This window comes from Cavia porcellus, unplaced genomic scaffold (assembly GCF_034190915.1).
Source record: "Cavia porcellus strain 051 isolate PalLab524CR breed Dunkin Hartley unplaced genomic scaffold, mCavPor4.1 scaffold_23, whole genome shotgun sequence".
NCBI classification, from domain to species: domain Eukaryota; kingdom Metazoa; phylum Chordata; class Mammalia; order Rodentia; family Caviidae; genus Cavia; species Cavia porcellus.
In genome coordinates this window covers 26,328,010-26,352,651 of record NW_026947506.1, presented here as the reverse complement: position 1 = coordinate 26,352,651, position 24,642 = coordinate 26,328,010, and the positions used below count along the sequence as shown (strand labels likewise).

General features: G+C 38.7%; 1 protein-coding gene across 4 annotated transcripts in view; it reads right to left on the bottom strand.

The window, feature by feature from the left end:
- The window catches only part of Amph (amphiphysin), a 211,326-nt gene that overhangs the window by 101,456 nt on the left and 85,228 nt on the right, over positions 1–24,642 (bottom strand). For all 4 annotated transcript variants that reach the window (XM_063233940.1, XM_063233941.1, XM_063233942.1 and 1 more), the window contains exon 2: positions 8,339–8,419. In XM_063233940.1, coding sequence (XP_063090010.1) covers positions 8,339–8,419 — 81 coding nt within the window. The remainder of the gene's footprint in view (positions 1–8,338; positions 8,420–24,642) is intronic.

Here is a 24,642-nt window from a genome sequence, read left to right as displayed (position 1 = left end):
GGGAGGAGAATGGAAGGAAAGGAAGAGATTTAAAGGAAAAAAAGAATAGCAGGAAAATAACAGAAATAGAGCTTTTGCAATTGGGGAAGGGAAGAAGGGTTGGAGGGAAAAGAAGAGAAGGGAGAAAAAGAATTTAGAGGTCATATGTACACGTCTAAATTCCCCATGATCAATGTGAGCATAGTATACTGTAAACATGTACCAACAGAAAGGAAATAATTATAATGAAAGGAATGCACCCTTCTAGGTCATGCTCCCAGGGACCACCTCCACGGCCCCGCCTCCTAACAACAAGTCAGACAGGAAGGCATCAATGGATGGATGCACTGAGGAGTACAGCACCCCATGATCCAGTCACCTTCTAAATATGTGAGACTTTGGGGAACTGTTTTTGACCTAAACCCTAATACCTACTGAGCAGATGAGTCTACAGAGCAGATGGCCCCGGGAGTTAACAGGCTGTGGTAACTGCTATCTTTCTTGTAGGACACACATGATTCTGAGTATCCCATATATTCATGAATGTAACATTGCTTATGTGTTTAGTACAGTGCAGCCTATGGGTCAACTTTGTCCCATAAACATCCATTTTTTTAACAATCCTCATAAAATTGAGTTAGGTGACAACATTTCATAACCAGAATACTTCCACTGCTGCACAGCCAGTGTTAGTGAAAGCAAAAGAAAAACTGTCCAGAGACATAGTGCCAGAAGTGTGGTAGAGAGAACTCAGCCAGGGGACCCCCAGCTGGAGCAGAGCAGGTGGAGATTTTTGGCCAGCAGTTCTGAAAGGAGAGATGGAGAGATACAGTGGATATCAGTCAGCCCACAGAGAGATGACAGGGGACATCTGCACTTGGGTGACACAGGAGACAGGGAGATGGCTGGCATGGTCAGGAAGCTGCTTACATAATGGGATCTGCACAAATAAATAAATACATACACTGAGGATAGTAGAAAGCAAATCCCTCATTCTCAAGGAAAAAGGTAAACACACACAAAGAGGAGATGCTCAAATAAAGCAGGAGCTCTTGAATTGCAGCTGGAGGACATCATGATTCCAGATAGCTGTGCTCATTCCTATTTTCAGAGGGGAAGAGGGACTTGGCCAGGTTGATCTTAATCTTCTTGAAATGTCATAATTCTCCACTGAAACTCTCTGGCTCCCGAGCTTACTTTCTCAGATCTTAAATTACCAACTCATTTTCTTTAATACCTGCAGGACTATTCAGATTGTCAATTTCATCTTAAGGTTTGGTAGTTTGTGGTTGTGGAGAAACTGGTCTACTGTGGCTGCCAAAGACTTAAGTACAAAGTTGATCACAGTATTCTCCTGTTGTCCCTTAAATGGCAACACAATCACAAAGTGATAACTTTGCTTCTTTTCTGACATTGGTCATTTATATCTTTCGCTGGTATCATTCTTGCCCAGAGGTTTATCAGTTATACTGTTTTTCTTCAAAGGATCAGCTTTTTGTTTCATTTATTTTCTCTATTGTTTTCCTAGCTTTTTTTCATAGATTTTTGCCCTTAACTCTTTTATTTTGCCTTGGTTTTCTTCTTCTGGGTTTATTTTGTAATTTTTTTCTAGTTTCTTGGGGTGGGAACAGGTTATGAGTTTGAGATCTTTCCTTGATTCTACTGTGTGCATTTAATGCTCTAAACTTCCCCAGCTGCTTGTGGACAGGTCATATTCATTTCCCAGATCTTGATTTGCTCCACATAGCTGATTTTTTGTTCCCCCCACCGCCACCCCTTAGGACTCCATATCTAGGAATTCAAGTGTTTTCTGAATTTCCCCCTATCAGATGATCTACTAAGGACCTCATTCAACTCATTCTCACTAAGGTGTGAGCACCCTAATTTGCATTTTAATAGAGTCTGTGCTTTCTTTTGAAAACCAATTGTGAGAGGAAAGTTGTCACTGCCCTTAGGATCACTCTGTTGAAGGTCAGATCTTTGCTGGTTTGATCTATGGAGATTACAAAAAATGCAGATCACCAAATCTTTACCCACATTTTGCCTTAAAAATACTAAAAACAGACACTAAACATGGGAATGGAAGTTTCAAGGACAAAACAGATGAAGCACAGGGAAGGAACTGGATGAGCAGACACAATGGTCTGATGTTGGCTGTGTTGTCACTAAACCAACATCACTGGCGTCACTTGAGAATGTGTCATAAATGTAGATTCTCAGACTTCACTCCAGATCTGTTGAGTCTGGAACTCTGGGGAAGAGCCCAAGAGTCTGCACTGTGTCAAGGTCTCCCAGAGATTCTGAGAAAGCTCAAGTCTGAAAAACACCACTCTGGTGGGCAGAGAATTCCACACCTGAGCTTAAATCAGGAAGTTCTACGGAGCCAGGAGGAGGCGCTGCTGGCTGAGGTTCTCCAGGTTGCCCTTTAGAATTGGACCATTATTCAAAATAGACCTGATGGGCTGGCATGTAGTCAAGGCAGAGGCTCAGAAAAGGTCACTATTAATATTCAAGAAAAGTTGGGTACACTAAAATATTCATATCATGGCTCTCTATGGTTTGAAAAAATAGCTCAAAAGTATCTGGTAGATTTATCCATATAAGCAAATGGTAAATATTTTTGGAATGTAAGTACAATTCATCATAAATAAAAAAATTCACCTACATATTAACACATAGTGATGGTATACTTTATTTTCACACTTTAAAAAAATTTTATTCTAACCTATTTCTTTTTATCATTACCCAGATATGCTAGGTTTTCTTTAACATGTCCTAAACTTCTTTCAAAAATATACACATATATCTTTCTTCCCAGAAATGAATGGACATGCTAGTAATGTGTTCAGATTATAATTTCTGCCACTACTTCAGCTTCAAGTTGAGCAAGTGTGTGCTCTACTTCAGTGGCAAAGCACTAGGTCCTGTGGGAATAAAAGATGAAAGCACCCACCCAGTACCCGTGACCCAATATGGTCAGCTCAGCTTTCAACACCCAAGGGAGAACTGGAGTCACAGGTCCTGAATAGTCAGGGCTAACGAGGATCTCAGATTCCAAGGATTTCTTTTCTTCTTAGTCTGTTATGGTCAGCATCCCTAGTCTAATATCTGAAATGCTATAAAATCTGAAACCTGTTGAGTAATAATATATCAGTCAAACAAAAATTGGATTTAGAAGAATTTGGGATTTCAGATGTTCATATTAGGGATATTCAACCAGTATAATCTATACTAATATCCCCAAATTCAAAAATCTCCAAAGCTGAAACATTTCTGGTCCCAAGCATTTTAATAAGGGATTCAAAAATTCACCCACATATTAGTACATAGTGACAGTATATTTTATTTTCATACTTTTAAAAAACTCAACCTGTATCGCCTCAAGGCAGGCCAGTGCTCAGGAGTGGATGCAGAGAGAAACAGTACAACACCACTGTGGATGTTTCAAAGATGAAATAGAAAGTCACAGACACGAGAATCCAGACTGTCTTTCCCTGTTTTTGAAATACAGCTCTTCAATCCAGCCAGCATGGGGGTGCCCAGGTCTGTATGCCTTAAGATGTGACTCAATACGTAGCTGGTTATCTGGACCCAACCAGCCCAGGAGGTATTTTGCTGTTGTAATTAGGACACTTGCCAAAGGTGTGGCATCTGCTGGGGAATTTTATTAGCAGAAAGCAAGAGAGAAGCTAAGGACCTTCCTTCCATTGTGCAGCTTTTTCTCTGCTCATTAACAGGTCCATCAGCAGGCAACCAGCTGAACTGAAAGTCGCCAGTGTTCACATTGATCAAATGTGGTACTCATTAGCAGTTCTGATTCAAAAGGAAAAACAGAGAAAATTCTCTAGAGAAGAAGAGTTAAAATCAAATTTTGTTTTTTTTGGTTTTTTCCCCCAGCTGTGTAGCTATCATCCTTGTTCTTAGCTCTCATCATGGAAAATTCTGAGTTCTCTGTGGAAGAGCTCACCCTGGCACCTTGGTGTTCTACCTCACTTTCCTCTCTCCTTGTCCTAGTTAACAATCTATGAAATCTGAGCCACAGAACCACAATGGGCAGCCAGGAGAGGACACACAGGACCTCAACCTTACAATCGGTCCCACAGAAAACATCTTTTGGGAAAAGAGGCTTGCAATCAAAATGAAAATTTGAGTTTTGAATAAATTAAAGCTAAGCGATAAGCCAGGATTTAAACACAGTCCCTTCTACCACCCATCTTTCTTTCCAGTATCAGTGAGCAGAGAACATAACAGTAACCACAAGGACCTTGAAGACTTCATAAAAGAAAACTTAAAAGCAAGGTCATTGAGCACCACAATGTTTGAATACTTTCTAGAACATTCTAGAAACTTCTATCATTGATTTGGCACTAATTAGTACAGTCAGACAACTAATATAATGCAATCATTCAAACAGTTCAGATAACACTGTCAATAGTATATTTGGGATTTGAAAAACCTATTTTCATAAGAAAAATGTGTCATGATTGTTAATTGTGACATGTCAACTTGATTTAAGTAAGAACTGCCTACCAGAATACAAGGTTCTGGGTTTGCCTGTGGATGACAGAAATGTAGGACACAAATTTGTTGCTCTAGTGAACACTAACTAACCTAGATTCCTAGAGTCCTACATTAGATAATGCCTTTAAAGCATGACACCTTTAGATACTGTCTTGCTTCCATTAGGGTAATACTGATTCAACATTATAGTAATACAAAGAATAAAACTCGTAGAGGTAACCATAATCTTGGCAGATCTTTATTTCTAGGTACATTTTTCTTCTTAACTGCCTCCTTCTCATGATATTCAACAGATATGGATTGATCAACAACAAATATTAAGAAAAGGACTTTTTTCTTTATAATAATTGATAACTTAGCCTTCAACTGTGCTTTTCAACATTTAGTAGGTTTTTATCAAAACTTAATTAATCCTTTCTTCATGTGTTTTTCCATATATCTTATCCTCCCTTCTAATATACAGACAAGAGAACCCTCCTTCTTCACCATGACTATAAACTTACTCTTTCTGATTACAAGAAATATCAAAAAGAGGCTACAGAAATTCAAGATGCTTTGATGAAAAAATATTTTCAAGGAGAATCGAAGAGCATCATGAGACTCCTTGAGAAGCTGCATTGCCTACATTTACAACTGCTTTTCTTTATTCTTATAAATTAAAATCCTCTATTCAAATTTTGAAGTTTTACCAAGACTTTGAAATCTGCTAATATTCTTCAGAGAACTAATGTATGAGCTGTCAAGAGTGGCTCTATACCACCTGCCCCATAACATCTTTTAAAATGTACAAAATGACAGGATTAAATGATAGACAAACACAATAAGGCCACCTCGTGCCACATATCACTAAGGTTACCCGAGGTAACCAATGATTTAAGTACACTTTTTTCTAATGCTTGAAACAAAAAACAATCCCCCTAAGAATCAGTCAAAAGATTCCAAAAACTAATAATAAAATTCATTGGCATTGAAATATGAAATGTTTATTCGATATGAAGGCATTACTGGATGGGAAGCTTCCCCACGCAGACTTCTGGGATGCTAACACCACCAAAATGCCATAAAAGTCGTAGAGAAAAAAGAAATCTAAGGGCAAAGAATTAATTGGTTCCATAGGGATACACTAGAAAGGAAGATGATTTCAAAGGGTAAAATGCAAATTCTCAAGCAAGGAAAACCATGAACATGAGTCACTTCTTCAATGTAAACCCAATCTCTTCAAGCAGACATCTGAAATTGACCAGATTTCCCTGGGGAAAGCTCCTGCCATGCGAGTGAGAGGAAGTGTGAGAACTCACCACATGTGGCCAGATGTTGACAGGGAGCCTCTACTCTCCTGCGGCAGACTGGGGAACAATCCTTTCTGTGGGCATCTAGTATGTCTCTAACAATTCTTTTTTCCACCTTTAAAAATCCAAAAATCTCTAAGATTTAGTAATCTGGACATGATCAATTTCTCTCCATTACTGTTTTGTTTCCTGGGTTATTCCTTCTTTTATAATTTATGGCCAGAACACGGGTACATCACTCATGGTAAGTTGAACATCCATAAGGTATGAACAAAAGGATGGCAAGTGTTTAAACCATAAAAAATTACCACAGTAAATGACATTCATTTATACCCCTCACTTCGAACACACTTAGCATTCGTGCCACTTTCTGAACAAGGCCTAAATTCCCCTTTCTTGAATGTCTTTAGTTACACTGTCTTAACTGCCTTGATGTTCTGAATTGATTGACAATGTTCATTTTTTCATAGTCACTTTGACTTTGCAAAAGAGCCAGAAGTCACATAGTGCCAGATCCAGGGAATAAGGCAGATCAGGACACATCGTTTATGAGTCTGTTTTTCCCCTTGGATGGCATCGGCAGTGGCATTCACCACATTTCTGATTACCCTCTTAAAGATCTTCACAAAAGAGGACTTTCAGAACTGTTTAGAAAGTAACAAGAACCATCAGATAAGTGTGTTCAAAGCAAGGGGATGTATTTTGAGAGGGATTCATGGCAACCTGTCTCTTACTTTTATAGGTTTCTTTTTTAATTTAGACATTCAGTGTGTATTTCTATCATACCCCGTGTATCTGCACCTGTCAATACTTATTCTGAGGATGATGCTGGAGACATTCAGGAATGAGTTTCGGTGTGGACAGGTCTACATGGCTGTACCCTCACTGGACCGCAACCCTTCTTGGTGAGAATAAATAGCAAGAGAACAACGGGAGACCTGATGCATGTAGGGAAGAAAGAGCCCTCCAAGATCAGGATTCTGAGTTCCAGAGCAAAGTTAGGTGAGATGAACCCTGGGATGCCTGAGCATTACTGATTCTTGTCCCCAGACCACAGTTTCCTCTACATACAGTGGCAGCTCCAATGACAGCAGGAAAATAAGTCCACGCCCTTCCACTGGCCCCATGTCCCAACTCCACATTCCAGAATCTGCTGGTTCCATCACACTGTTGGTCTCATCTCTAGATTTGAGGCTATTATCTTCAGGGGCTCAATCCCACTCTTTCTCTTCCCAATCCTGCTCAAACATCCTCTAAAGAGTGATGTTCTAAGTCACGTAATGTGGTTCACACCTGTAATTCCAGCACTCCAAGAAGCCAGGGCAAGAGGAACACAAGTTTGAGCCTAGCCAAGGCAACTTCATGACTTAGCAAGATGGTATCTCAAAATAAAACACTTTACAGGGCTGGGGTTGTAGCCCAGTACTGGAGGAAGGAAAAAGCTGATGATCTACTCAATTATCCTAGTCTTAATAATCAAAACAGGTCATTTATCAAATACTTTGTTTCATTATCCTTATGTCTATTGAACACATGTTAATAAAAGGAACAAACATCATAAACTGTTTTTTTCAACCTTTGTTTTTCATTGTCAACTTCTCTAAGAAATCTTTTTAGACATTTTTTCTAACTATACTCCCCATAAAATTTTAGTCCCATCAATGTACAATGAGTCTCATTTATGTTTATCTGTACTTTATGAATTAACAGAGTAAGATTTTTTTGACCAATCAAGAGCCAATTTCTCTCTCTTGGGAAAGATGTAACACCAGTAAAGAATAGATGACCTTGAAGCCAGCAACAACTACAATCATGGTACCCTAAGTGCTTTCCTGCCTCAGTGATATTTAATGGGACATAAATGATCAAGAGGGCCACCTAGCATCAGTCATCTGTACTGAAGAGGTCCAGAGAAGCAAAGTCCCTCCTCTCCGGACATTCTCTGTCCCAGTTCCCTGTTATGGTCTCTACTGCCTCTTCTTTGGTCTTTCTTAAAAAGTTCACAGAATTACCAAGTGTTAGCCTCAAATGAATACCAACCTCACATTTTCTTTTTTTAATCTCAACACTTTTTGATTATAAGCACTTTGATTTCAACCCATTTTCTGTTACCAGTGTTAGAACACCACAGACAAGGTAAGTCACAAGGAACAGAGATTTATTTTGGCTCATGAGTCTCAGGATTCAGAGTCAGAGGGCCATATCTGGTGATGGTTTCCCTCCTGGAAGAGAACCAGGGCAGTGCAGGGCATCACGTGACCAGAGACAGGAGCATGTGTGTGTCTCTTCTGATTTGTGTTCTTCTTTTAGGTCGCAACATTCAATCATGGTCATGGAGATGATACCCTGAGGACTCTTAATCTTAATGACATTGCAAAGTCTCTAACTCTGAACATCACAGTCAGGTTAACTTTCCATGTAATAGGGATTAAATTGCACCACATGAATCTTTCAGGATACCCAAACTATATTTGACCCATGGAATACAATAAACTACAAACACAATTAAACGGATCCCCCATTCCAGAAAGGGACAAATGATCTCTCACCTCTTGTCTTTTGAAGTTCTGGACATATTCTTCAAACTGCTCATCTTTTGTTTCATCAGCTTTCCCCAGCTTCTGGAGGACCTGGTTTGTGAATAAAACATAATGATTTGATTTTAGGATGCTTTCATTAAACTGTGACTAGGTACACAGCAAGGCTGTCATTGTGCTGTAAGGATCTCAGGAGAATTCACCATCAGTGCTGCGGGCTTCTCTGTTCTGGAAGTATCTTGATGGCTTTAGAGTCAAACAGACCTGGATTTTAATTACAGATCCATGATCCACAGGCTGTGTGATCTGAGCAAGGGCTATGAAGCATTGCATTTGTTTATGTATCTGTTTCCTCCAGGAGGCTGGGCATGATTTCAAGACAGAAGCCACACCATATTTCTTCTCTTGTCCAAAGCATCTGGTACAATGCTTGACGCATAATAGGTACTAGATTGTTTGCTAAAGAGTATACCAAACCTTTTTCCCTAAAATACTAACCTACTTCCTGGGAGTAGTACTAAGTTCTCCCACACATCTTCTGATATTCTTTTCAATCCAATGCACTTGAAGTATACACTGAGTATACACAAGACCTCATGCTAACCACTGATTATTCAGAAATACACTGATCCTAAAGTCCCAAGCACTGATCCTAAAGAATTTGTATCTAGTGGAATAGACCAATCAGGTCCTCAGATAACAAACCAAACACAGTGTGTTCCAAGCAATATGAGGAGGTTAGTGTTATGAGGTTAGCGTTAGTGTTAGTGTTAGTGTTATGAGGTTAGTGTTTTCCTAATCACACTCAGAGATTTGACCTGAAGTCCTCAGGGCTGAGGTCTTCAGAAAATGACTTGGGGTGATTTACATTGTGTTGTTAGAAATTCCAAGTGACAGAAATGTGGCAGAGTTCATTCCAGCAAAGGAAGTGGCGGAAACAAAGATCACAGGAAAAATTATCATGCCTCATGGGACTGGACATGAGCGGTTCTGTCAGCCCTAGAACATGGGATGAGGGTCCAGGAGAAAAAGTTCTTAGAGACCTAGTAAAGGGCTAGGGATACAGCTCAGTGGTACAAGCACCTGCCTGGCAAGCACAAAATTTCCCATACTAAAAATAAAAAAGTCATGACTGTTTTTATTATGTGATATTCGATATTTCCATAGCTTAAGATTAAAACATCAAATTATTCAAGAAAGTGAAACTTAATAAATATGGGCTACTAGAGATGCATATAACCTATGACATGAGCAAATAACTTTTTAAAAAAATTTTATCAGCATTTTGAATTCTAATTAAACAAATCACATTCTTCTCTATTGCATCAGGTTATACTAATTCATTTCTCAAAATCAAAACGATAGCCTTCCACAAATTGAAATTTTTTAAAATGGCACTCTAGAAGTGAAATAATTCTACTGGATCATAATGGAATTGAAGATAGAAGTCAGCACAAACTTCCATTAGATGACTGAACAGAATGGTTTGCACTGTCAATGTCTGAGAGTCTGTCCCCTTTTTATGCTTTGATTTTATAACCTGAACAACTATTTTTAAAAGGACAATATGTTACTTAGCAACTAGTAATTTCTTAGTGTTAATATTTTTCTTTGAAATTCTATATTACTTCTACTCTTTTTTATGTTTTGTCTTGTTTTTCTTTCTTCTTTAAATAAAAAAATAAAAAGAAAGAGAAGAAAAATCCATAAAAATCATGCAAACACATAGAGATTAAATAATATGTTGTTGAATAGTAACTGGATCATAGAAGCAATCAGGAAAGAAACTACAAAGTTCTTAAAATCAAAGGACAGTGAAAGTACAACATGTCAAAATCTACAGTACACAATGAAAGCAGATCTAAGAGGGAAGTTTACAGGTGCATATGCACACACAAAAAGAATAGAACAATCCAAATAATTAAACTAAAATGCTCCTAGCAAAACAAGAACAATCCACATCTAAACCTAGTAGAAGAAAGAGATTATAAAGATCAGGGTGGAAATTGAGACCAAGAATAACACAAAGGATCAACAAGTCAAAGGATTAGTCCTTTGAAAAGATGGGAAGGGAGGAAATGGGAGAGAGCACAAGGAAAGGAGGTAAAAAGAATCAAGTTGAGGAGTATGTATGGACAAAGTCCCCACGAAGAATGTACTTAACATATCACAAACATATACTAATCAACAACTAAGAAGAATATGAAGTAAAATTTAAGAAATAAAGTTGACTTTTAAAGCACATGTTGAATGACAAAGTCATCTCAAACTTGGAAAGGGCTATCAGATATCTAGTTATTCATCAGTATAGTGCTTAGTTTACTTTTTGCATTGGCTTCCTCTTGGCTTTTTTAGAACTACATAGACACAAAAGTTGACTTGAAGGTTTTGATTCAACAAAAAAGCAAACAGTTCATGTCTAATGGGAAAAATAACCCCAAATATGAATTTATGATGTTAACTAGTCCTTTCTTGTGAAATTCCTTCATTAGATAAACTATAAATACCTAGCTCTTTAAATACATTTTAAATGATTTCATCATTTGAGTGAATGTCTTGTTCATCAATGAGTTGAATAAAGTCTTTAATATACGTTCAATTTGTAGTTGTATGAAAATAAAAAAAAAACTTTTAAAAAATAAATTTCAAATGCAAGGTATCATATCCTCTTCTTGTTTGATAGAGAAAATGTTTTTAAATCCTTTATTGATACAGGTTACAATTACATTACTAGAGTATTGTTAGCTGGCTAATAAAATCTCAGACTCTTCCTGGGAGCCACCTTTTTAGGCGTCTTGGCCACGATCTTCCTTTCACTTGGGGAAGCATTCTCAACTTTGGGAGCCAGAGGCTTTGCACTCTTTTTATACATTACTATTCTTGTAACAGAAATAGAGCAAAGCAAAATTACACAGGCCAGCCTTGCAAGAGAAGTAAAACTTGGTAACACACAGGGATTCCTGGCCTCCCATCCACCCCCATATTTTCATTCTAAGTATAATCCTTTAAGAAAGGATTATTTAGCTTTATTGTTTCTTTATTTTTCCCTTCTGAAAAATAATTTATCTTAAAACTAGGTCTAACAAATTATCACATACACACACACAATACCAGACACCAAACATCTAAAGGTAACCAAGGACAAGCACCTAGCAACCTAGGGTTTAGCACATGGCCTTTTTCTCCAAGCTCTCAAAGTCCACTAATTCAGACATTTTTAGATACTCTGGATTATATAAGTCATTCAAAAGCAGCAAATCCACATGGAACGAAGCAAATCAAGGCAAAGGAAGGTTACGTGCTCTGTTTGGCAATTAGCTATGGTCTAATCCTTAGTTCTGCACTTTCCCAGTGGTAAATGGTGGATACTTGTATCTCTCAGTGGGGAGGAGAAAAGATATAAATGTTTCTGAGTGTCTACTACAGAAAGTCAGTCACATGTCACAGATGATAACTGGCCTATCGAAAAGCCTTAAGAAATTTATCTTTCTGAGATCTGACGCCTCTGTCACCACCCTGAATAGACTTTACCTTGTCATGAGAGGCAAACGAGATTTACACATCGTGAGTATTATTCCCATTTTCTTAAATCGTGTAGACCATGGTGTCCCCTAGACGGGTACATGTTATATGTTATATAACTATGATAGTTGGGGGAGTCATTCATAGACCCTCAGCCTAAAGCCCTTCATCATAAATTTCAAGCCATGGTTCCTTGTTATTCACAGCCCTAAAACTAGTATGACATAAATAGCAAAAACAACCACAGACATTGCTCCTATGTGTAAAGAGAGATGGATGGCAATTGGATGACATCAGGACCCACACTTTTTCATCTAAAGAAAATAATAAAGTATCCAGAGCTCTCTGAATTGTAGCACACCCACATCATGGTGCCAGCTGCCTTTGGTGATAGCCATGACAGACAGATGGAGAACACACAGCCCAGAGAGATGTGCCCATATAGAACTGTTCGTGTGTCAATGACCACACTAGGAACTTAATGTACTTTATTTCAGCTGCTCTTCATAGCTGCCTGCTAATCCCTAATTTAGAGATGAAGCAGCTGAGACTCAGGAAGGCGTTGCAACCTGCTCAAACTCGTTCCCCTTACTATTAGGAGAAGTAAGGTGCAAACTCACTATTCTCTTTTTTTCTCATAGACACATTTTTAATCTATAACCCTAAGAACTGAAAGATTTTCCTAGCTATGCTATCATCTCATTTCTCCAATGTCACCAAATTCTCTTTTCTAATATGCCTCTCTGGACATGTTATTTCCTTTATTTAAATCCCACTGTGACTGTTAATCCTGCTGTGTTGAGTTGGTAAATAACACTTTTGAATGTTTCTGGGGACTATATCTGGTCTCTGGCCCCGCCCTCTCTCTGGTGAAGGTGGCCTGTTCTGCTCCCCAACCACCATAAACTACCACATCTTTCATCCACAATGTTCTTGCCTTGGACACAGCCTATCAAGGACTAAACTCTCCAAAACCATAAGCCAAAATAATCTTCTCTTCCTTTAAAGTCTAGATGTCAAGCATTATGACGACCCAGTAGCAGAAAAGCTGACTAATATACCTGCTATGGCTTCTTGATGACAATGAATCAAAACCAGGTGTCTCATAGAAGTTACCAAAATTTCAATGTCCTCATGACACTCTACTTACATATCAAAGGAGACAGCATGTAGGAGAAAGAGGTGTGCTTGGAAGGACTGTAAGAAAGTTAGGTCTTTGTCCTTTGAAAATCATTATGGCTATGTGATTGAAAGAACAACTATTATAAAGATAACAAAATATACTGTGATACCTATTACTGTTATCCCGGTAACCTGCTGTGAAGTTCTGTACCAATTTCACTGTACAATCTTACTTGGCTTTATTCTGTCTTGTTCTGTTCTTTACTTTCAAAATAAAAAGAAAAGAAAATCATTATGGGTACAAACACAAATATTTGGCATACATACTGTCACACCCCAATATTGGTCTTTGCAAATTCTAATTTACCTCTGTTCTCAATTCTGTTCAATGACTTCAGAACAGTTGTACATTAAAAGTATCTAAGTTGTCCTTACGCTGAAACCTGTTTGCCAACCATAACTTAAGGCATAGTTATGCTTCAATGGCTCCAGAATGTCTTTAAGGAATATTTCATTCTCACATTGACCCTTATCCCATAAAAGTCTATTTTCTATCATTTAATCATGAAGCTTCGTAAGTCCTCAATGAAGTTGTTCCAGTCCAAGTGGGGTTATGTGCATTACCTTTTTCCCATTTAACCAGAAACAAAACTCCTACAGTCACTAGTTTTTCAGTATTCCCATAATAAGAAACTATTTAACTGGAATTTACTGTGTTCTAGGTTCTTTTTCCATGACTTAAATATACTAATTCATTTACTTCTATTACAATACTATCGTGTAGATACTATCATACCCACTTTACAGAGGAGAAGGGCAATAGATACAAGAGACTCCAAAGGTCAAGGAACTGCTTAACAGCTTAACTTCCTGACTGTGTCAATAACATATTGTACTCCAATTTTATGGAACACTTGGTTTATCTTCCAAAGAACAATGTTAAGAACACAACCTTGAAAGAGTAGAGACTCCAAAATTTCTATATGAATGGACTCAGAGGCAACGATGTGATTCAGAGGAGAAAGCTGCAGAAAATCTCTTGAAGCTGTGCTTGGAAAGAGCATACTGTTTACATCAGACGAAATGTTTCTTTGTCAGGATTGGGTGAAAGATGGTGGGGATGATGGAGTGGTCTTAAAATCCTACTTTTTGCTACCACCGTGAGATCCAAGTTCGAGTCTATGATATTCTGCAATCTCTGTTAGTCTCCCCAAGCCTCTTCTTGCCTGTGAATCAGCACAAGCACATTAACTAATTCTCAAGATTGCTTCAAATCATTAAGAACTTATACAATGAATGTAGATGAGTCGCCGATATATATTAAATGCCTGGTAAATGTTAACCAATATCATTACCAGAGCCTTTGCTAGTTTTATGCACATTTGCAGGCACCTGGCTTCTGCAATAACCTGGATAGCTATGGATCCAAATTTTTTCCAAAGAAAAGAAATATGTGTGGAAGGAATTCATTCTGGAGCAAGGAAGTTGTGTTCAGTTCAGCAACGCTTTCCAGAAGAGAAGGGAGGGAGGAAAGGGATGATCAGAAAAGAGCTGTTCACTTTGCAGGCTTACTCAAGGGTGCAAACAAAGGTCAGTATCCTCACAGAGCTCCCTCCCAGACAGCTCAGACAATGAGAGCAGTGCTTGGTAAAAACAAAAGCATATTGGAAAGCAAGCAGCATCTATGTGATGAAGAAAAGAACCACCACCTGAAATGTGTAAATGCTTCCTCGGAGGAAAGTGATTTACCAGGTAGCAGTAATGAATTGTCTTTGCTGTGTTTAGAAGAGGAGGGCAGGAAGAAAGAGAGAAATCTGTTTTCTTGAGTGGCAAAACAAGCCATCAAAATGTCTTGTTTACTAAACATTTTCTTAGTTGATATATTTCTCCTGTCTTTCAATGTACAATGTTTTCAATAAACCTGAGTATCAAGATATTTACCTAAAAGTCAGAGTCTGTATGTAGTAGGTTCCTTTTAAGAATATATATTCACTGGAGGAAAAAGATAATTGTTTTAAGTGTATACGTAAAAGAGATTGCTTTAATTCTATTCTAAAAATAATTGTTTACAAAATATTCTACTATTCTCTCCCTTTCCACTTTTATAATTAAGCAAAAATATATCTTTAAAAACAAAATTGTATAGGATCACATAAAGATTAACAATTACTTCATATTACTCCCTTTCATTCCACAAAGCAGTATTACATAGAAATAATATGAAGGCTATGTTATATCTCATTGCAAATTTATTCTATAAAAGTTATACAGATTTGTTAACCTGATCATTAAAAGGTCATATAATTACCGTACCAAACAGTAATCTGCCACTTATGATAGAGTCTCTTTGAAAAATGGAATAGAATACACTGCATTTTTATATCAAATGGGCACTGTAGTGAGGGGTGGACTGATAAGCATAAGAAACATCTATATTTTTAAAAGACTAAAATATGTATAAAAGTCAAATATGGTTACCTCTAAGTGGTAAGCTTAAAAGTGATAATTTTCTGCTTTCTAATAGCCTATAGTAGTACGAATAGAATCTACTTTATAATTTTGTGTGGATCTAGCATGGATACACATGGAAATGCTGAACTGTAATGTCCAGCATATAGTGACTGCTCAGTAGGATACATCTTCTATTTTTGTTGCTGTTGCTGATAATGATGTTGATATTATTTCCCAAAACTATTGAATAGTTTTCCCAATGGTATAGCTACATTGATAGAATTCCAGGGTAAATAAAAAAAATTCACAAAACATCCTCTCTAGCAAGATGCAATTTAATAGCAATAAGATTTTTTTCAGAGTTGTAATTTCACAAGGTCCAAATCTTCATACTTGAATTTCAACTAAAATGCATGCTGTCTATGCTTAAGTAGAAACAAAGAATGACTTCAACAGATTATTAATTTAAGTCAACAAGGGGCATTGCTGCCAAAGCACCTAATGTAATCATAGGCTGCACTAACAAAGCTTAATTGAAAAGGAAAACAGGCCTGAATGATCTCTGAGGTGGACAAGTTGGTAAACACACACTACCCTGACCATCCAGAGTGAAGGAGGCCCCAAGAAGGCAAAGAGAACTGACACCAAGTGGTAAGAGGAATGTTTGACATACTTCAGTGTACTAGGGAGAAAGACAAGCTACAGAGAAAAGAGTACAAATAGCTTCAGACACTGGAAGGACCAGCCAAGCATGGCAGTGCACACTTGTAATCCCACTTAAAAATTTAACAAGACCCTGTCTCAAAATTTAAAACTTTAATTAAAAAGGATTAAGGATGCATCTCAGTGTGAAGGTCCTGGGTCTAATCCTCAGTACTACAAAAAGAAAAAGGGAAAGAAAAGAACAAAGGAAGCAAAAGGAAGGGAGGGGTAGGGGGGGAGAGGGGGGAGGGGAGGGGAGGAGGGGGAGGGGAGTGGGGGGAGGGGAGGAGGGGGAGGGGAGGAAGGGGAGGGGAGGGGAAGGGGAAGCAGGAGGGGAGGGGGAAGGGAAACGGAAGAGGAGGTGAAGAGGGAGGGGAGGGGGAAGGGAAGAGAAGGGAAATGCTAATATAATCAGCACCACTGATATCACAAGAGCATCACTATATTCACTTGGATGATAATCAGATTCTGCCAACATGACACATCTTCTACCTATGGGCAAAAGAAAAGAAGTTCTATGTCTCCTAGACTTTAGTTTAGGACTTATGTCTTATACCTCAGAGATAATTTCATTTACAATGACATTTTATGACTTTGGAAAAGTAGTATTATTGTTATTGCTTTCATGGTTGCTACTTTTCAAGTATCAAATACCACACCAAGTTGAATATGCTTGTCAAACTGCTTCCTTCCAGTGAGATTTGGAAATTTCCCCCCAGGACTATTTGCTCAACCTTTCTCCCTCCCTCCAAGCTCAAAAGATCCAGTTCTAAAAAGCATCATGATGTAGACAAATAAAAATACTAAATGGGAATAAAAAGCAGGAATATAATAACTTGGAAGTAAATCTTAAGCCCTCTTTCAGGGTCTCCTAAAGTAGTTGTCCCCAGAAAGGGCTGCCCCAAGAACACAAGTCTCACACTCTCTCCTAGAGCAATTGCTCCTCTATAAAGTTGTCCTCGAAGTCCCCCAAAACAAGACAACTCTTTCAGTTCAGCAGTTTCTTTAAAATGCTCAGCTGAAATTCTTATCAAGTTACAATTCCTTATAGTGCAATGCAAATTAAATTTGAGACCATAAGGCTAAGTGAAATAAACCAGACACAGATTAAATATTGCACAGCTTCTGTTACATAAGAAACCAAAAATATAAGTACTGTAAAGAACAAAATAAAAGATAGATAATAGGAAACAGGGATGTGGACTCTGTAGACAAGACAGGACCTAAGGATGAGGAGGAGATGGGAGGGCAGGGAGGAGAGGGGAAGGAAGTAGAGGACTGAGATGAGATGGCTCTGTGGATCGGTTCCGCAGGATGAATGTAATTATTATGCATTGTAAGCATATACTAAGTAAAAGAAATTTATAAATAAAAAATATTATTTTTAAAAAATTTGACCATTGAATTAGTAAGAGAATAACTGTCTTTTCTTCATATTTTAAATTTGAAATGGAAAGCTGTGTTAGTGGCTCTGTAAACCAAAAAAAGAAAGAAAGAAAGAAAATCCATAGCCTTCTATTCCAGGTACCAATAACTTCTGTTAACTTAAAAGATTGGTCAGGCTGTGGCGAAGTGTGACCCCAAGCAAGAGAACTAGTCCCATGATCAGAAGTGGGGGTGTTATCAGAGTGAAAGACGCAGACTACAAAGAAGTTCAAGATGAAGGCCACATGGGGTCTGTCAGAAACATGTTATTACGCGTGGCCCGATAGTGTGACAAGAACAATACTTTAAAGGATTTGGCAGGATTGTCTGCCAGGCTGCCTTAGGGACTCGTGCAGGGATGAGGACACAGACCAGACGCACTTCCAACTCACAGTGATTCATGCTTCCCTGAGCCAAACTTGAAAATTCAGGAAGAGAACTACACAGTTTAATTAGTCTCCTTTGCACAAGGAGGCACCCATCTCTTGACACTTTCTGTCTTTGCAAAAAGGGGGGGGGGGGGAAGAGGAGCACATAGAATCATGAATACATTATCCATGGATTCCAGGATGCCATGTGGACAGTGCAGGCCTCTTTGGCCAGAATGGGAGAGGAGAGGCCTCCTACACTTGCCCATTCCCAGCTGGCTGATTCTTTCTTCTGTCCAGAGCATGTATCCTGTGCCCATTCTGACACACAGGGCTGGAGAGAGGCCATCGGGTGAGGTACGTGCAGCATAGCTCCTCATCAGACTGCATCCTGTTGTGTTCCACTATTAAACAAACTTGAAGGCTTTTGACTGTTTTCTAGATGATTTCAGGACTTGAAGAAGTGTCTTTAATTTGCTCTGGAAGAAGAACACACTGCTTTTGGTGTGGTTCACCTGTCACTGGAGGTCCTTGTTGCCCTCCTGCTTGTCTTCTGAGGGATTTATTACCGCACCATCATGGCGTCCAGGCCTTGCTCTGTCAGATCTCAAAAATGCGTTAGCCATCACAACACCAAAGCCTCTTGGGCTGGCATAAGCCTTTCTGCTCTTCTGGAAATACTCTTGGGAGAGAAATTAAGAACAGATGAGAAGAGGAATGTTCACAGCCTTCCGTGGGCAGGGCCCACACTTGAAGTCTGGGAATAACATAGACGAGACAGAGCTTACACATCCGTGACATTAGGCGATTTACCCAAGCAGGACAAAGGCAAGTAACTCACTGGGAATGAAAAGCTATGGAGGAAAGAAAATGCAGATGCTGGGAAGGGAAACAGAGACGAGGGAGAACAGCCCCTGATGCTGCCAGCCCTGCTTTTCAATCATGCATCTTCCCATATAGTATCACACTCCATAATTCTTCTCTATTTTTCCCAATCCTTTAAAGGTGAAGCACCTAGTTTTCTGTTTTTAAAAAAAATCTCATAGGGAAAAATAACTTGATACTGATCTAGGAAAGATGAATGGTTCTGGTGACCTGGTATTTGAGGCCCTCTTCTCTCTGGATAGGTCACTTTGTTCTAGAAATACTTTTCATGGCATCTGATATCTCTAGCATCCAAGCCAGAGTACAATGTGTACACCAGAATTCACAGGAAGTCTACCCTACAGTCTACAGTGCACCTCCTTACGCTCTGAAATAGCCCAGGTCTTCCTTCTCCAGTGGATCTCTGCAAGGACATAGCTCTGTCTGATGTCAAGATTCCACAGATTAATGCAGTGGTCCTCTAACCTATTGAGTTTACCTCAACTCACCCTCAGGCACAGCTCAGGGAGCAGGTTTTGCCATCTATTGCTAGAAAGAGAGAAAACTTACATCTGCCACATTGGTAGCAATCTACCCTGCAGAGATGATGCTGCCACACGTTTGTGGCCATAGAACCCAGGAATGTTCTGCACCCAGCAGCCTACCATACAGCAGGCATGCTCCTGGTTGCTTCCTACACATCCCTCAGGCTCTCTTTGCGATGTCAGCTACCCACTGAACCAAGCAATGGTGAATCAACAATTTGAAAGCACAGACCTCCAGTATAGATTTTAATGAAGATGTTGACTCTAGAAGAACAAAAAGTTCGTAAAACTCTACACAAATATCAGTTGGGAGTCAGAAGTTGCCTGAGGGAAGAGGAGGTTGCTCATCTTGATGAGGACATAGATAAAAAGAGGAGCACTCCACAGAAAAGACAGCTGGTCTCTGCCTTTCTTTTTGTGTGAATGTACCCCACTTTTAACCCTATTGTTCTCTTAGTAGCTGTCATCTGTGGAATTTTAAAATACAACACGCACAGGTCTAAGTACCTTGTATTTTAAAATGTATTTAATTCCTCCCAATAAGATTGCAGTTACTGCTTGCCATGATTATCCTACTTTTACTGATGACAACACTGAAAGTTAGAGAGAGTAAGGAATAGTCAAATAGTGGTGTATAATTGAGCAGACAGTCACCTCCTGACCACTAGGCTGGAACACCCTGAAAACAGCAGTAGAGAGGGAAACAGTCTGGTGGCCACAGTTTTCTCCTTAGAATTAAATGCTTTTTCTCCATTTTATGAGGTATGATCCCAAAATGCAGTGAATGTTTAAAAATTATATTACAGAAAAGTATCTTGCCATGAATTTCCCTTCAAAATCCTCCATCACTTCAAACATATCCCACAGATATTGCCACTTTCTGTAGCAACTCTGGAGGTCCTCTTTCCTGACTATCTTTAGTTCTGCTGCTATGACTGCCTTGGAGTCCTGAATCCATTCAAAACATTTACTTTTCATAGTCATTTTGACTTTAGGGAAGAGCCACAAGTCACCCAGTGCCAGACCCAGTGAATAAGGTAGGTGAGGACACATGGTAATGGTTTTATGAGCCTACCTTTCCTTTGGATGGCATTTGACAGCCGCATTCTCCATGTTGTTGACTGTATCTTGTAAAGACTCTCATTAAACAGAACTTCCGAACTGCTTCAGAAAGGGGCAAGAATGATTCGACAAGTATATTAGAAGGAAGGGGAGTATTCTGAAGAAAATTCCTGGCAAAGTGTCTTTTACTGTAGTAAATTTTTTTATTTAAATGCATACAGTATTTTTTTTTATTTAGCCCTTGAAAATTCCACCCTGAGTGATTGTGTCATACTGTCAGAATGAGAATGTAGTTAACTTCTGGGTTCACACTCTTGTTGAATAGAGACCATTTGACATCACCATCATCCAAAATAGGTTATTCAACTAATTCAGATTTCCTTGAAGAGAAAGAGCAAATTTTACAAAGTATGTGTTCACTTCACTCCACCATCACTTAGAGACACCTTATAATTAACCTCTGGCTAGCAAACAGCCAAAGTGGACATCACTTCCTTGTACTAACATTATAAATCAGGACATCAAAAATGACTCATACAAGGAGCAGGAAGTGGTGTTGGAGAACAAAGAAAAAAAAAAAAACCTCAAATGCACTGGATGTGATTCAGCAGACATCAAGAAAATATCACATTAGGACAAAGCAGGTCAATGCAAAGCTTGGCTCTCCCTGGCCCTCCCCATCTGTGAGTGTACCTGGGTACCCAGGCTTGGGTCCCTCTTGTTGCTCCTCTTCTGAACACCAGCACCAAAGACCTCCTCTGGCCACTACAAACCTTCCTGAGCTCCTCACAGCCCAAATCTTTGCATCACAGAACATATTTTCCACACATGTTACCCACTTCCCTCTCAAATTGGTTATAAATTCACATATCCAAGAACCTTCACTGACTAATCAGAAATCATAAACGAAATGTTTGAAGATTTGGTTTTACTTTTGTCAGTAGTGTTTCTCCTGTATTTCAGATGTAATGAAAGGCCAAGCTAGGCAAATTCAGGTGTAGCAGAAAAAGTGGTTAATGCAGGATGAGACCCTGGACTACAGTCTCTGGTAAAAGGCAGAACTGAGCAGTCTGCAGGAATCTGGGGTAATTGTTTATCTGCCTTGTATTCCATGTTAGACAGCAGCACAATCAGAACAAGACAACTTGGTCCCCTTCTGCTTTGCAAATATGTTATAAATTTATGTTCTCTAAGTTTAAGATTTTAAAGCTTTCTTCTTATTTGCTATGTTCTCTCTGAAAGAGTGTTTTCCAATATGTGTTTGAATCAAATGTTTGAAAAATGACAGATATTATATATCCTTAAATGGAGGTTCAAAGAATTTTGTCAAAGGATTTTTTTTAAAGGGGAAAACATGATGCTTACACAAATTTTAAGTCGATAATTGTCAAGGGTCATTTTTAAACTCATGAATGAATGAATGAATGAAATGAGGCCATTGGTAAGAAGTTTCAGTTAGTTCCCAGAGGAATTCAAAGTGCCAGCATGTATAGGCAATAAGAAATGATGAAATGAATTTTCACAGAGTTGAAAAATACCATGTTTTCCCAACCTAACTAGAAAATAATTAGCCTTGAAAATTAGACATTAAAAATACTAGTCCCAATCAGTCTACCCGTAGACTTGATGATAACCTTACAAGGTTACTGTTCCATGAGCACAATTTGGAGAATAATTTCAGATAGAGACATAAATGATAAATACATAAGACAAATTGACAGTCGTAAGAACTTCTCTTATTACCTCTATAGATCGAGTGTAGTCCTGCATATGAATCTGAAATCTTCACATGATTTGTAAGGAGATTCTCCTATTCACATCAAAGTTCTTCAGAGAAAATAATCAAATTTTAAGAGCGAGGGAATTCAGACTAAGGCAAAGCTGTAATTTTTGATATAAGCTCCACGATTATGTGAACTGTGATTTTGGAGAAGTTTTTAAAGAGCACACACACCAAAAAAATGACAAATGTTTCCCATGGAAGGAATGCAGAGCCATGGAACAACATACCAAAGTGGCGAAGAAGATATTAGTTTCCAACAGTACAGATTTGAGTCCTAGATCTCCTCCTCAGAATCTGAATGGGAGTAAGTTCTTTATTTTGCTATAATAATAGTCACTTCTGGAATCAAGGAACGAATATGTAAAATGTAGATCTGTAGATCAGATGATACAATGCCCCTTTGTTTCAATAGTTAGCAATATGTGCTCAAAAGTGGTAGTAGAATTACTGATATCCTAACACAGTCTTAAGGCACTCAAAATAGGTACTTAGGGGTGATTCCTAAGAGACACAGCTGCTCTGGGCTTCTAGGATGACCCTTAGAGTCCTTAGAGGCAGTCTCCCTTTCTCTGGTGGAGACAGATAAAAACAATCACAGTTACACAGAGGTGCTTCCACTGAGGCCTGAGGCACTAATAATGCAAAGACTAGCTGTCTATATTCCTTGAGGAAAGCAAAATTCATCATGGCATCTCTCTGGGCAGAGTCTCTATATTTCAGTTCTATAGACAGATACTAAAGTGTTTAGCAGTGACCTGAAATTGTATAGTTAGTAAGACAGGAATGTGCCTTTTATTAAGAGAGGGCACCTGGGTTCTATTTGATGAAGAACCACTGCTGTGAATTCTAAAATACACCATTGATACAATGAAAAGAAATTAAGTGTGAAAATCAAATAAAACACAGCCTCCCCTCATCACTCTGGAGAGCTGGAAAATTTCTGTTAAACAGTTATCTTTGTTTAACCTCAGTTTGCTCAACTTTGGAAATAGAGAGAAGACAAATTCTGGTAAGATAAAATAAGGACACAGCAAAAGCACCCAGCCAGACTCTGAAAAGTGCTCAATGAGGTGAATTCTTTCTCTTCCCTTTATTTAATATATTTACCACATTAAGTTGCAATATGAAAGTGCTGCAGGGACCTCAGATTTGATACAATCCAGTTCACTGATCCGATGGATGAGACTCTCAGGAAAGTTAAGTGTATGGCCAAAGTCACATATTCAAACTTTTATGATACATACAGATCCTTTAAGGCTAATGTGCTACAGTAAAGCCAGTAGAACCATCTTTATTTCCAGCATGATTTGCTAGCAATTCTCTTTCTGTAGCCTTTATCTCTTGAGCAGCTCTCTAGCTCCAAGAACCAGACATACACCAGTAACATTACCAGTGCAACAACAAGAGCCCAAAGTAATCTGTCTGGGTTCCTAGAAATATCTTTCTGGTGACAGCTTCACATTACATGAAGTCTTTGTGGGGAGTCTGGTAGCTTCAGGAAATGCAGTCCTCCCACCTGTGTGACCCTTCTCCAAACCAAGAGATCCATTGCTACCATCAGACCTGCTCATGCATCAGCCCTGGGGACAGAAAACTCTGGGCCTCGGGACTCAAGGTAAAATCCAGCACCATCCCAAGAAAACAGACTCTTTCCATGTTTTGCTTTTGTTGTTATTGTTTGTTTGTTTGTAGGTTTTTGAGGATCAAACCCAGAGCTTCACACATGCTAGGCAAACATTTTAGCGTTAAGTTGTAGTTCTGGCCCCATGTTTAGGTTTTATTTTCATGACTCCAAAACATGTAAAAGAGTAGACTTTGTTTGCTTGTTTGTTTTGTGTCGTTTGTTCTCTTTTTTGGTTGAAGAATAGTGTGACCCACATTGTTGTACCAAAGCCTACAATTCAGTTCTGCCTGGTCCTCCCAAGTGAATCAGGAAGCCAATGCAAACCAGCTTCCTCTTCTGTTAATTTATGTCCTTTAGTCCTCTTCCTGCCTTTCAAATTCCTTTTGAATGAAAAAAAAGAGAAACACTCTGAAGTCCTAGGAGAACTCTGGAAAAGGGGTCTTCATAATCTCAGACTGGGGTACCAGCAATATTCCAAAGGTGCTTGAATGATCCAGCAAAAGCCATATGATACAGCCCAAATCTTGGAGTTTACAATGTCAAAGGCTTCCAGAGAGATTCACTAGGATGTGTGATCCCAAAGGTAACGTCTCTGATGGTTTCTATCTTCAATGTCTATTGATCCCAAAATAACCACAATTTGATTTTTAAAAAATTTATAGAAATTGTAGATATGGATGGAAGTTGGGGGAGAAAGTAAAAGAGAAATGCTAACAGTCTAAAAAGAAAAGTCTTTCCTCTGAGAATGACTCCTAATACAAGACTAGACACAGTGTTTAGGACGGCTTGTTCATGTGGTTGTTCTCAAGAGCCATACTCAAGAAGCAATTCTGAGTCCTCCATTGCCT